Source organism: Glycine soja, chromosome 8, assembly GCF_004193775.1.
Source record: "Glycine soja cultivar W05 chromosome 8, ASM419377v2, whole genome shotgun sequence".
Lineage (NCBI taxonomy): Eukaryota > Viridiplantae > Streptophyta > Magnoliopsida > Fabales > Fabaceae > Glycine > Glycine soja.
This window is the reverse complement of record NC_041009.1, coordinates 5,088,777-5,103,242: the sequence shown is the minus strand read 5'-3', so window position 1 is coordinate 5,103,242 and position 14,466 is coordinate 5,088,777. Positions and strand designations below refer to the sequence as shown.

General features: G+C 33.7%; 1 protein-coding gene and 1 pseudogene across 1 annotated transcript; both read right to left on the bottom strand.

The window, feature by feature from the left end:
- Positions 1 to 3,430: 3,430 nt before the first annotated feature.
- Positions 3,431 to 4,542, bottom strand: LOC114424752 (anti-H(O) lectin 1-like). The gene has a single exon (XM_028391586.1). The coding sequence runs from the start codon at positions 4,509 to 4,511 to the stop codon at positions 3,657 to 3,659; it is 855 nt and encodes a 284-aa protein (XP_028247387.1). The 5' UTR covers positions 4,512 to 4,542; the 3' UTR covers positions 3,431 to 3,656.
- A 2,735-nt stretch (positions 4,543 to 7,277) lies between these two features.
- LOC114424751 lies at positions 7,278 to 14,420 on the bottom strand (annotated as a pseudogene).
- Between the last annotated feature and the right edge of the window lie 46 nt (positions 14,421 to 14,466).

Here is a 14,466-nt window from a genome sequence, read left to right as displayed (position 1 = left end):
AAACTTTTTTATAACCATTAAGTAAAACATAAGACTTGTATAGTTGTAGATTAAATTTGAGCAAATTTAATATTAACTAAGAGTTAACTTACTACCATAAATGTAATTTATTATACATTTTGCCAATAGTAACAACAACGTTTAAGAATGAACTACTACTTATATTAAAAATGAAATTATAATTTTTATTGATATATATATATATATATATATATATATATATCACTTTGAAAAAAGATAATTAAATTTATTTGAAAGACTGACAAGTATTTTATAGGAAAAGTATATTAAATAGTAAATAATTAAAAAAGAAAATTGGGAAGTCGCCACCAACTATGGAAAAACCATAAAAGATAAAGAGTAATCTACGATTTTAGAAAAAAGAGTTCGAAAGTTGTTGTTTACGCATAAGAAATGTGTTAATACCTCACACAGTCATGAAGAAGACATCCTTTAATCAAGCATGCTAAAAATAAATTAAATTTTTAATTATTTATCCCTTAAGAACATGAATTATATTTTTTATTTAGAAAAAGAAAACAAGTTTTTATTTTTAGAAAAAAGAGAGGATTTCATGTTTTTAGTTTTTTTAATTTTTTAAAATTGACAAGGGTTTATCCTCGCTCATACGTATCCCTCGATGCAATGAGAAAATCAAACTTACGTAGTTTTTTGGGTAAAAAAGGACTTGTGTGTTGGGTTGATTTTATCCTTTTCGCAAGATTTGTTTTAATTGTGTGAAAAAAATTCATTAAGGCATTGCACCTTGAAACAACGATGATTTTTAAGAAAATAGCATAGAGAATCACATAGGGTATTAGACCTTGAAGCGATATTGAGTAATGCATAATTTTTGTTTAGAAAAAGGAGGATTGAATGACCATTTATTTGAGTATTTTTACATTTTTTTAGAAAAGATTTTGATTTTGTAGTAAACTTTGTGAAGTCAAACAAGTTGGAGATCCAACATAACATTCACCAAAATTTATTCACGCATTATTGAAACACCACCAAATAAGTCGGAAATCCAACATAAAATGTACAGAATTTAAGTGCGTACTAAAGAATACTAACCAAGAACTACAAAATAAATGAATAATTGACATAGTACTCCGTAATTAATTAAATGGATCAGATGTTTGCAAATAAATTGAATGAGAATGTAAAGGGATAAAATAGAAACACTTAGTAATTATGAATGCAGGGTTGAAGCATGGGGGAAAATAAAATAAATAAGAAACGAAAAATTTACAAACATTGTTAATTAAACAAACTAATTAGGTAATAATAAGACAATAAATTGAAGAATAAGATAAATAATAAAGACAAACAGAAAAAAAAAACCGATGTCTACTAATTTACTTATTATGTATCTACATAAAATTAACAATGAATGCAGTTTTCTTTTTTCTTTTTTAAGTTTGGTACGGGATTTACTGCTAGTTGTAAAGGTGCTTTCCTCTCCTCACTGACTTATAGCTTAAAATTTGTTAAAGTTAAATTTTTAAGCTTCAATCTCAGTTGCTGTCATCCTTATCTCATTTCCTTTATTATTTTAGTTCCTAATTTATTTTTTGATACTCTTGTTATTTTAGTTTTCCTGAAACTTATATTTTTAATCACACTGAATATCGTTGTATGATTCATGTCGTTGATCTTACGGAATGAGGTAAGGTTTTGTTGTAGTTATATCTTGTTTGCATGGATTTATTTTATTAGTATGAATTATTAACACAAAACACCAAAGAAAAGGGAGCAAAACTAAAATCGAACGAAAGAAGTTCCTAACTCATGGATAGACATTCGTTATGATGTCCATTATATGTTTATATTTATTATTACCAAGTCAAAAGTTAATTAAAATAAGATGAATGTTAGCATTACATGGAAGGAGGTGCAGTCACTGACGTCACATGTCACATGATGTGATCCATGTCTTCACCCTTTCTTCTGCATAGTTTCAGGGTTCAGAAGAGAACGGTATTTCCCAAAGGTCTTCTAGCTAAATGCTGTAAAATCAATTAATCAATAGATGATTAGGAGAAAGGCCAAAGAATTCAGAGACTTGAATTCCAAGATAGAATCAAGATCAACAATACTCTGTTAATATGATTGACTAGAATTGATGTCATTTCAATCCCGGCCACTAATCGCAAAGATGAATTTGATACTGCAACACTATATCTCTCATAAACATAAGGAACATAAATGTTGAAGACACTGTTTTCTTGATAAAACATCTTCAAAATTAAAGGTGTCATCTTCATATAGGAATGATTTATAGTTAAAGGATGACGGGGAATCATAAGGAACAAGATTATTGTTGTTGTGACCAGCTGAGGTTAACATAATGTGTGGACTGAGGAGGTTCTAGTTTGTTGATTACATTGTCTTTGTTTTCTTCTTTTAAAGATTTCACAAAATCAAATGAATGCAAGAAGTTTATCCTAAAAATCGAATCTTTCAAGAAAATTAACTGTAATATGCAGACATAGAATACTCCGTTATCAAGGCTTTCAAAATATGGTAACAGTTTCACCACCCATGAATCTCTGTCACAATTGTTTCAAACAATTGTTCATAGGACCTTAAGTGAACAACTAGCCAGAAAATTGAACTACTTTTCCATTTTCAAATACATGGACGACAATATCTGACTTTAAAGAAATGTGACTGATACTGTGTACAGAGAGAGAATTAAATATACTCATAAAAAAGAAGAAAAGAAGCATTCAGACAGAATCAATTTCACCGTGAGTACAGAAGGGACACAGAAGGAGAAGCATCATCAATTTCAAGTGTTATGGCAGCACTAGCAGTATCTCTAGTAATTTTTTGAGATTTCTCAAGTTTTTCTTCTTATTACTCTCATAGAGTTTCCAAGATGTGAGAGAAGGAGAAGAGATTGAAGCCTCTATTTATACTATCTTCGTGCTATTCTTTTTTCTCTCTTTGTGAATATTATTTCGCAAATCCCAATGGTGGAGGTGTTCGAAATTGAACCTTGAATCACATATCAAAATTTCACGACAATCTAACGGTTGAAGAGTTTGAGATCTTAGTTTTACTGAGACAGTTTTAAATTTCTGCGAAAAAAGAAAAAACTACGATGCAAAGGGTATTTCTCTCAGTTCCGACATCTTTTTATAATTTCTAACCGTGATAATGCTTAAAATAAAGTTGCAGATCTGGTGCTTAAATTTCAATTTCACGATAATCCAATAGTAAATGAGTTCAAGATTATTGTTTTTCTGAGACAAATAGTCCGCGTAAAAAAGGGAATTTTGACTTTCTCAAAACTAATCTAAGATACTCAATTTTTTTGTTTATTATTTTATAATATTTTATTTTCTATCAAATGAATAAATCAAATGTCTTTCCTTTTTTATTTTCTTACAAACCATTATTTTAATTAATAACATCATGCATTTCTCTTTATTTATTTAATTATAAAAATTTCAATTTTTTGTAAAAAAATTCTACACTTCCTTTCTTCCACTTCTTCCACAAGCCAATTCAAATCAAACCCAACCCACCAATCAAAACAAATCCACCAATACTCAATCCCACTGCCAAGCCGTTCTTATTCATTTTCTTCTGACTGGGAGCTATATTGGAGGTTGCTGGAGACCTTGCAACTGTGTCTGCTCCCTTTGTTATGTTTTCTTGTGCTGCCAAAGCTGAGCTAAAATCCATGAATTGACACTATGTATAGCAGTTGCATTTCCCGTGGCAGCTGAGAAGCCAAAAGTAACCAATTCTGGTAAATAAAGTCTCCGATCAACTTTGGCAGATAGATATTGCTGCTGAATGGTATGATCAGTATCATTGTTAAAAACATTGAGCACAACACTCAAATTTAACGAACTAGAGTTGTAACTGATCCAAGCCTCGTTGAGTTTTACTTCCTTGATATCAGCCAACCATGTTACATTAGCAACAGATCTCAAAGAGTTGATGTCGATTCCAACATGTTCACCGGGTGGATCATAGGGATTCTTATAGATATCAAACTCCACAGCAACAAATGGATTGTCAGTGGAGTTTAATCGTTGGTTATCAAGTGTCAGACCCAAAGAACCTCCTTTAGTGGCATTAGGAATCTTTAAACCAGCAGGGGCAAGGAAGAATGCCATCCCATCTCCATATTTACTTCGGTTACGTGAATCTATGACGAAGGAGAAATGGATAGTGAAATCTGTCAGATTCCCTGTGGCTTTGTCCCACAGGTGCATAGGTTGGCAATATGTGGCTCTACCTATGCTTCCAATCATGTTTTTGTCCATTTGGTTTCTTGTGAGTTGGATAGTTGGTGCTACAGGGTTTGCTGATCCTTCATATATTATGCTCTTGTCATTAGGATCAAAACTAGTGAAGTTAAAGGACAAAGCGGAAGCATATGGGATAATCAAGAGGAAGAAAATGGATAACAACATCACTAAGAAGTGATGATAGGGGAAATTAAGATTGGATAACGGGACAACCATTGCTTTTGGTGCTGCTGAGACCATTGTTGAGAGCTAGATTCTGTTGAAGCTAGTAGAATTTTTACTTCTTGTTTGTTCCTGTTCATTTTGAATCGTCATAGTTTTAATTTTTGTAATCGTGTCATGTGTAAGCAAAAATTGTCGTATATATAATTCTAGAAAGAAATTAAAAAAATGTGGGCTACATATTATATTTTAGGTGTTAAGCTGCACTCACCCTCGTTGTAACAAACAGGTTTAAGTTATTCAATAACTCCTGCCACACGTTTAAGGAATGAGAACGATTATGGTTCGTGATACACCGGAAGATGGACTTTATATTCAAAACATACTGAAAATGTGAAAACAGTTATAGTGAAACTAAAATTTTGTCAAATAATTTATGCACATACTGTGCAAATTTATGAAGTATATGCAAGTATGGATTATTATATTAAAAAAGTCCAAGTTTCGTCACCTGTTTTGTAGTTTTTATTGTTTGGTACATTGGTTGTAAAATAAAACAGGGGCAAGTTTGGCCCGTGAGAGATGCTTCTGCATCTCTTTCTTCTTTAATCCTTTATTTTATACCATTGCAATTTGCAACAACTATACAATGATGGCTACTTTTGGCATTAAACGTAGCAACCAATAAAGACTTAAAGCAGTGCAAGTCAATGCGTGGAATTTTCCTTTATTGCAACATCACGTCAGCTCTCCATGAATATAAATTTCCTTGCTTATTGAATAATAGGCCGGTATTCTGTAAAGCAGTTTTATGTTTATTTATTTTTTTAACTTTTTGAGTTACACGACAAGGACATGTTTAATTTAAACTCCCTCATCTTTTATATACAAAACAAATAATTAATTTATCACCATCAATAAAAATAGTTTAGTTAGTTCATTTTAATTAAGACAAAATATGTTTTGAGTCCTTAGCTATTTGAAATTTGTGTTTTTAGTTTATATACACTCTTTTTTCCTTCATCAGTATATCTTCTTAACTTTCATAAGTACAATGACACCCCTTCTTGAATTCCATTAATGAAAATTTGTCATGCACGCTGCGCATGCTACTTTGATGTAATTTAAGGATGATTTTACCCTTTTCTTCCTCACACTCATTCCTACATCAACAATGGCCTCCAATTAAAATCATTTTCACAATATTAAAATTGAAAGACCCAATTAAAAAATTGAAAATCATACGGTTTAAATAAGTGAGCACAAAATCAATATTTGAACAAACTTTTCTGCAACTAATGTTTGGACAACAACCACCACCAACACCTCAAACAAGGAAGACAACTATCACCAACACTGACTACCATTGTAGATCGCGTGCAACTCACTTCTGAGCGACAATTATCAGTAACATCGACAATCACCACACAACTTCTAAACAGTGACAATCACAACCACCAATAATCATTGCGCGTGCAATCCATTTTCAAAGGTCATCTCTTCTGGACCTCCCTTCACATATCAGAACAACAAACACTGAGTTCACTAATGGTTATGGGTTTCGCAAACCCTAGCATAGAAGATTTGAGATTTCAAATTACCCAGTATATATGACTAAATTAGTAAGGATTACTATGGTATTTTAGAAAGAAAAAAAAACAACACCGTCACTAACTATTCTAGGTTATGGAAGGCAAAAGAAATATAATTTTAAATAGGATCCACATGTAATAAGTATTAAATGAAGGTGTGAGTGTAATTTGCTCTTTGAATTTTAGTTCCTACCATTAAGTGTTTCAATTGAATAATGGCGTGACCCACATCTTTAATTATTTTTGGGAAAAAATATAAATTATATTAAACTCAAAATGATACAATAATAAACGGGGCATACGCCGCAGTTAAAAGAAAATCAAAAGTCTCCCTGATACAAGAAGACATATATCAAGATGCTAAAACAATTGCAACAGGTGCGCTTGTCTATACATAAGAAATTTAATCTTGCTAATAACCTCTATGACAGAAAATTGATAATCTTCAAAAATCAGTTTGTTCCTAGACAGCCAAATACAGTAGACTGTAATTGCTATAGTCAGACAAACGTAATTTTCCTTAAACACCTGATGTGGATCTACTCCTAATTAAAGAGCCACATCTTTAATTATTTTATAATATCTTTGGTGGTTATATTTTCTGGCGATTTTAAGGCATATGTATTGAATCATTTTCGGCTGTTAAAACTGCTAGGAATTACATCCCTAAGGTTTTGAATGTATTAGCGGATTAAATATCTATCATAATCATCTCAAAATCTAATTTCCTGGGTTTTAATACCACGAAGTGGTTGTATACGCAGTTTATTGAGGACCAGGACTTTCTCTTTACGGCAGTCCTTTGGTGGATTTGGCTTTGGAGTAACAACAGAATCTTTCATGACATATTCACTATGTAATTTCCAACATCTTCTGGTTTAGAGATGACCTCTCCCAGTCAACAGCCCCTCGGGAAAACGATTCTCATGGCCCTCTTAGGGTTCCCTCCTGGAGTCCCCCCCCTTCCTCACATCTCCAAGATCAATGTGGATGGGAGTTTTCTTCCTCTTCAGGGGGTGTCATCAGAGATAGTTCTGGTAATTGGCTGGCAAGTTTCTATGCGTATGATGGCATTGGGGATGTTGTTAAGTCTGAGATTATGGGTTTACGTCATGGCCTCTAGCTGCCGTGGGATTTGGGCTTAAGGAATATCATCTGAGTCTGATAGCCTTCCTCTTTTGAACATTTTGCAGGACGATCCTTGCCCTCCTCATCATCCCAATGGGGGTCTTCTTCTTAGCCTCTTGGAGTTTTTCCATAGGAATTGGAATGTGTCCATCCAATTTATTGGTAGAGAAGCCAATTCAGTGGTCCATTCTTTGGCGGCATTAGGGCTGCACCAGGGGTCTCCCCTTTGTATTCTGACCTCCCCTCCCCCCTCTCTTGCTATCCTTCCGAAGAAGGATAGCCCCGTGTAGCTTCTTTCAGCTTTTCCCCAGAAAAAAAATAAAAAAACTATCATAACATCAACAAATTTGAACCCACAGGAAACCAGAATTGCAAACATCTATCACCAAAAAAAAGTAATCAGCTCCATTTTGAGCCCACAGCTTCATTTTACGAAAAGAAAACATGAATCTCAACACGGGACTTTCACAAGATCCACATATCTAGATTGACGGATCCAGATCTACAATGGAAGAGTCGTTTGCGCCGTCGAGGAAAGGGAGATCAATCACGGTGCTGGCGTACCCGTCGGCGTTGACCTCATTGCAGCACCGTCGACCTTACCCAGGACTAAAAACATATTCTGCCCTTTTATTATCTTTGAACTGAATTGTGAGAGGGGACAGTACAGTTATTCCATCAGATAGTGGGCTACGAATACATTTTAAGTAAAAACATGAAATGAATTCATTTATAAGGAAATATATGCAAATTAAATAAAAATCGTTTGCATATCATACATCGGCAGTATGATTTATATGTAAATTGAGTTATTGGAGTGTCAAAATTTACAGTACTTTAAGTGAAATTCCATATACAATTGAATTGAACTCCAGATTCGAAACTGGATAAGAAAAAACATGACTATTTTTTGTTCACTTCTAAATAACTTGTCGTCTTTAAGGTGATGCTGTGAAAACCAACATATTTGTTGTTGGAGGGAGATTGTTTAGCACAGGGATCTGTGGTGGGAGAATTGGAAAAGGAGCTTCAAAGTTAAGCACCTTTATCACTTGTCTTATAGAGGGCCTTGTTTTGCTATCAGGATTAGCTCACCAAAGACCAACGGCAAGCAAGCATTCCATTTGCGGCACATCAAATTCGCCATGTAGGTTTGGATCTGCGGATGCAATAAGGAGATTTCTAAATATATAGATTCATCTTCCCAATCTATAACTAAGTTTGTTGGGGAGCCATGAAATAAAACTGAATAGGTATAATGAAGTACCAGTAAAAAATACCCTTGGAACTAAATAAAAAATTGAATTTATGTGTGATGGAACTAAATAAAACTGAATAGGTATAATGAAGTACAAGCATACGGTCTCAAAGTTTCAAAACGAAGATAATTTATGTGTGATGGAGAAAATATAAAAAATTGAAAATAAAAAGAGAAAGGTCAAAAGCAAGGCACTAGCCAAATAAAAAGTTATTGAATTTAAGTCTAACTCAACCTCCAAAGTTAACTTAAGGAGTGAAGGTTATTCCTCACTTATATACTCTCAAATAACTTTATCTTTAATCGATGTGTAACTTAAATTTTTCCAAATATAATTACCACCCCAGAAATAATTGTGGCAACAAAATGAAAGAAAACAAGAAAAATGAAAATTTATTCCATACATGTGAAGACTTCCCCATGAAGTTACTTGGCTCTTAAATAGTGGTTGTAGGAATTAATAGGTGACATCAAACAAAGATACCATTTCCCAGGTTGGACACTAGCTTCTAATCAAGGGTCAAACTGGGGAATGATGAATTCTTTGAGGTGAAAGGAAAAGGTGTAGTTTTCTAATTTGGGGAAAAATCAAGCTACATGATATATTCACGATGTGCTACTATCGCTCAACACACGGATATGCATTGCACTTTGAGGGAGATACAGGCACTACAAGAAAGACAAAAGTCTTAAAATAAGCCAAAATTAAAACGAGAAAATATCGTGACTTTCCTATCCATTAGAACCATAACATTATCATGAAGGCATAGTGGGATCATTCGTGTCTATAGCATTGAAGTTTGAAGATTTGGCAACTTCAACTATTATGCTCTAATTGTAAAGGTTGTCTGCAGGAATCAACACCGATAATCCTTTCCCTTTGGACAAATCATGGAGAGAAAAAAGAATCATTGAAACTTGTTCAAACGAATCACAGACCAATGCGGCCTCTACCACTCACTCAAAGTAGGTATTCCATCTTTTTTCTTAAGGGAATATTTATGCTAGAGAAATATGGAGTCTTTAAGATTTTGCTGAAGTTCAAGCAGTTAGCAACTAGATGAAAATCAAAGTGTTCATCACATTAAGACAATACAAAGTGATCAGTAATGAATTGATTTTGATTATGTTTAGAAAAAAGAAATAGAGCACCAACTTAGTGTTGGGTTACTCGATCATCACAGTGAAGGGAGAAACACCAAACATACTATAATTTACTCGTTAAACAGGTACCTAACTAAAGTTGTACAGAACTATAAACTCGTGGAGGATCAAAACGGAAGAAAGACATATGTAAATATCGAAAAGGAATAAAGCCATATATACAGGTATCTAAGAGACAAGAGTTTTGATTGCATATGCCAACGTGCACTTCAGATTAAAAAGAGAGGTAACCTCGATGAGAAGAATGAAAAGAAGAATACTCTTAGGCTATTATTGAATAAACTAAAGAGTAAAGAGCTGGAAGCTTGTCATTATAGTTGTGATGTCTAGTTTAATTAAAGTGCTATACATAGAACTGGGGAAGAAGAAAAATTAGCAATATATACATGTTGGGCGATTAACTGTCAACATCGGAACACGAAGACAACATTGTGATGAATCCTATGAGCACACACAACTCGTGATGTATAAACAATTAGCAGGGATCACAACAACTGTATTGTGCTGCAGCTGCCAGTGAAGGTGAAACGGCGATATTCGGAGTTTTAGAATGTTGTGGTTAATTACATACAAACTTGGCTGTGCTAGATAGCGGAGATATTCATGAAACAAAAAGGCATATCCATTGTTGATTTATGTATAAAACCATTAAAATGGTTTAACTTCTATTAGAAATAAGTAGGAGCAGTTTGATAAAGACATTGCACTACTATATTTAAATATGAGCTTTTCGATAGTATGTTGCTAGATGTTGGAACTAATAAGCGCTCCTTCTGTCTTAATTGGCTTATGATAAGTTGTCACTAAGAAAGCGCTGTGGAGAAAACCAAGTTACATTAATCCTTGCTTTTGTTCTTTAAATTAAAGACAAGTTTCATGATGGTCCCAACTTAAAAATCATGTTAGAATTTTAGCGATTGAGCTTTTATTGATAAATAGATACATTTTCATGAAAGGATACCTATCATTAGTAAAAAAAGACACAATTTTATTTTGAAAATCTCTTGACATGTTATTGGACAAAGATAGACTTGCATGGGATCTGTTGTGGGATAATTGATAAAGCTTCGAACTTAAGCACCTTAATCACTTTCTTTATAGGGGTCTGGATGCACAATCTGGATTTGCACACCAAAGACCAACAACCAATAAGCATTCCGTTTGTTGCACATCAAATTCTGCACATAGGTTTGGATCTGCTGCTGCAAGGAGATTTCTCAATCCATGGTGCTCCCACGCCCACTCAACTAATGATACTCCACCCTCCATGTCTTTGTGGTGAATGGCTTTTCTTCCTGTTGCTACCTCCAACAAAACAACCCCGAAACTGAATGTGTCGGATTCCTCCGAGCCTTGTCTGTGTTCATACATTCAGGAACTAGGTAATTCATGGCCCAACCCCAACAGAACTTTGTGACCCTTTCTCATGGTCCACTTGCCTAGCCAGGCCAAAATCCCCTAGCTTAGCACTGAAATTGGAGTCAACCATTATGTTGCTTGACTTGATTTCCCTATGAAACACAAATTTTTCACATTCTTCCTGAAGGTAAAGCCATGCTGATGCCAGGCCCAGAGCTACGTTGTACCTCACCTTCCATGGCAAGAACTTTTCTCCACCAAAAAGACAAGAATCTAAGCTGCCATTTGGCATATACTCATATATCAGAAAGAGATCATTCTTCTTGTGGCACCAACCAGCGAGTTTCACCAAATTCATGTGCCTCAATTGGCTAATGATCGTTACTTCCTCTGCGTATTCCTTCAAACTTTGCGCTGAACCTGCTGATATCCTCTTCATAGCAGCATAGGAGTTTAAGCCCTTGAAATAACCTTTATGAAAGCCACCAAACCACCTTGGCCAAACTTCTGTGTCGCTTCAAAGTTGTTGGTTGCAGTGGCCAATTAATTCATAATAACTAATCTCTTTTGGTCTCTTGGAATTTATCATTCATCTTCAGATGAGAAGTGGCTTCTGAAGTGCGTCCTTCTTTTCTTCTTCTCATCCTCCATAACAAAAGGTAGATCAATCATTATAAACTCAAAATCAAACCTGTACCAATTCCAGTTCCCTCCAACAATATAGTGTTGATTCTTCCTTTCTTTGAATGGCCCTTACTTGGTGTTGGTGAGCTTGTACTTGTACTAAATGACCATGAAAACAGGGTATGTTCCTCAGTGTATTCTCCTGTTGCAGCTGATATGCCAACAGTAACCGACTTTGATAATTGATCCGTGATATTAACGTGGTATGAAAGGTGCTGAATAATCTGTGTTGCATCTCCACCACCTAATTTGTTCTCAGTGAAAGAAACTTTCAAAATATTGTTTCTAGAATTGTATACAATACTGCAGTTACAAACTTCCCCTTGTGTAACATTTGTCCACCATTTCTCTAGTTTTTGAGACTTCTCTAGTATTGATATTTATACCAACATGTGTGCCGTAATGGTCTCAGTTGTTTGGGTAAGTGTCAAACTCCACCACCACAAATTGATAATGTGTCTCGAGAAGATTTCGGTCACCATCCACAAGGCCTATGCTAAGGGCTCCTCCTCTTAGCTTTTCATCGTCTGCGGTGGCAGATTTGGGCTTGCTAGGAAGAATGGCAAACCATCTCCATAGAGACTACTCTGATTTGAAGAAACAACAAAGGAAAAGTTGGTAGTGAAGTCTTTTGGTTCATTTGAACTATCATCCCAAAGATTTATTTGTTCTGGATATGTGACTCTTCCTACTGTCCCATTATCGTTTCAGTTCATTGCGTTCATTGTGAGTTGGATAGCAGAACCTGAAGAAGTGTAACTCTGCATTTTATTAAAATAAATAAATAAATAATTATTTAAAGATAAATAGAGTTTTAAAAAAATAATGAAGTTTTTATGATTAAATAAATAAGAAAAAAATAATTTTATTAATTAAAATAATAGTTTTAAGATAAATAAAATAAATATATATTCTTAAAAAATGTTTCATTTATTTATTTGATAAAAAATAAAATAAAATTTCTTTTGAGTTATAAACAAAGACATTATGCTTTCTCTTCTCTCAATTTCTTTTTTTCCTATTTTCCTTCCAAAACTTTCTCTTTTTCCACATATATTCAAACCTATCAACCTATCTTAGTAAAAAGTGATGATCTTGAAATCGTTAACCGTTGGATCATCGTGAAATTTGAACATCATGTCTATAACTTATTTGTTCAGATAGCTACCGTTGGGATTTTTTAAATGATATATGTGGTCAGGGGAATATCTCTCGCACATAACTCTTTGTTTTTCTCCTATAAACTCAAACCTATCCTAGTAAAATTATGATTTTGAACTTGTTAATCGTTGGATTATTTTGAAATTTAGAAATCAGGTCTGAAATACATTTTCGCACATCTTAATCGTTGGAATTTTAAAATTAATATCTATGAAGGAAGAAATTATCATCTCAGGGGCAGACAACAAGTTGGAGGCTTCAATCCCTTTTCATTCTCTCTAACACTTGGAAACTCTAACCGAGCAAACAAAGGAAAAATTTGAAGAAGAATCTTAGGAAACGGCTAGAGACATTGTCGCTATCACTATCAGACTATACACGTGAGTCCGCTTAGAGTTAAGAAATGAGTTATTCACAACTGAGGAGTAGTGAGAACATATGTAAGAATCCTTAGAGGATCAATTATAACTGTGAATTATATATGTTTGACGAACCAATTGATGTTTTGATGAGAAATGATTGTGAAATTAATGTTTTATTGTGTTGAGTGTGAACCCTAAAAATTGATTTTTTTTAATTAACATGGATGTACTCTAAATAATTTTCTCTTTGATTACTTATTTTATATAAATTATTGTCTTTGTTTTGCAGTGATGACCAACATGTTATATATATATATATATATATTGTAATAATAAAATAATAAATTAAATAAAATTGTAAAATTAATGTCTAGTAATAATTTCTTTTGATATAATTTTAATTTAATTGTTATTAAAACTCTTTTTAATTGAAAATACTGGTTTACATGTATTTATTTATCTCATATATTCTGATGTGTCATTTGTTCATTTGTAATTTGTGTGATTTATATTTGTCTCAACCCTCAACATTGTGGTGAATGTTCCCACGAACGCGCACAACTCTCGATGCATAAAAAACGGGCTGGTGAAGATGGCAATATTTGCAGTTATAGAATGATGCAAGTAATTATTATGTATACAAAATTGGCTGTGCTTGTTAGCGGAAATATTCATGAAACAAAGGCATATATGTTTTTTTATATATATAAAATGGTTTAACATCTAATGGAAATAAGGAAGAAAAGTCTCAAGGTTTGAATCTCTGATCTGAAATATGTGCTGATTGTGCTCGCATCTAATACTGACACCGACCGATCTTGATCAGCTGTGTGAAAAAGAAGTTTCAGTTATCTAGAAGACAAAAAGAATAAAAAGCTTGATTGAGACGTTGCATAAATTTAATGAGTGTTTTTGGTCAGTATTTTCTTAGAAGTTATAATAACAAGTGATCCTACCGTCTTTATAGGTTGATGATATTTTTTGTCACAGGTAAGCCAGGGCCGTGTTGAGAACCCTGTCTATGTGGCAAATGAACTTGTTTTAATATTTTCATAAGAGATCAAAGAAGTCATTATTTAAAATAAAAATTGTTAGCAAACATGAATTTAATTATTTTCATAATACATAAGTAAGAAACTACAATGTGGCTACAGTTGTGTGGCGACTAGAATTAGTGATGACATTCGCGACCAAAGTGCACCTACAAGTATTTGCTTACTGCAAATGAGACCAAGCATTCCCTCTGAACTGATTAAGATATAGAAAATGTACTTGCCATAGTTGCTTAGTCCCTGTTGCCTCAAAGCCTGTCTATCTCACATTTT

Coding starts and splice junctions, on each gene's coding strand:
- LOC114424752 (XM_028391586.1), bottom strand. CDS start 4,511: ATGGTCTCAGCAGCACCAAAAGCAATGGTTGTCCCGTTATCCAATCTT.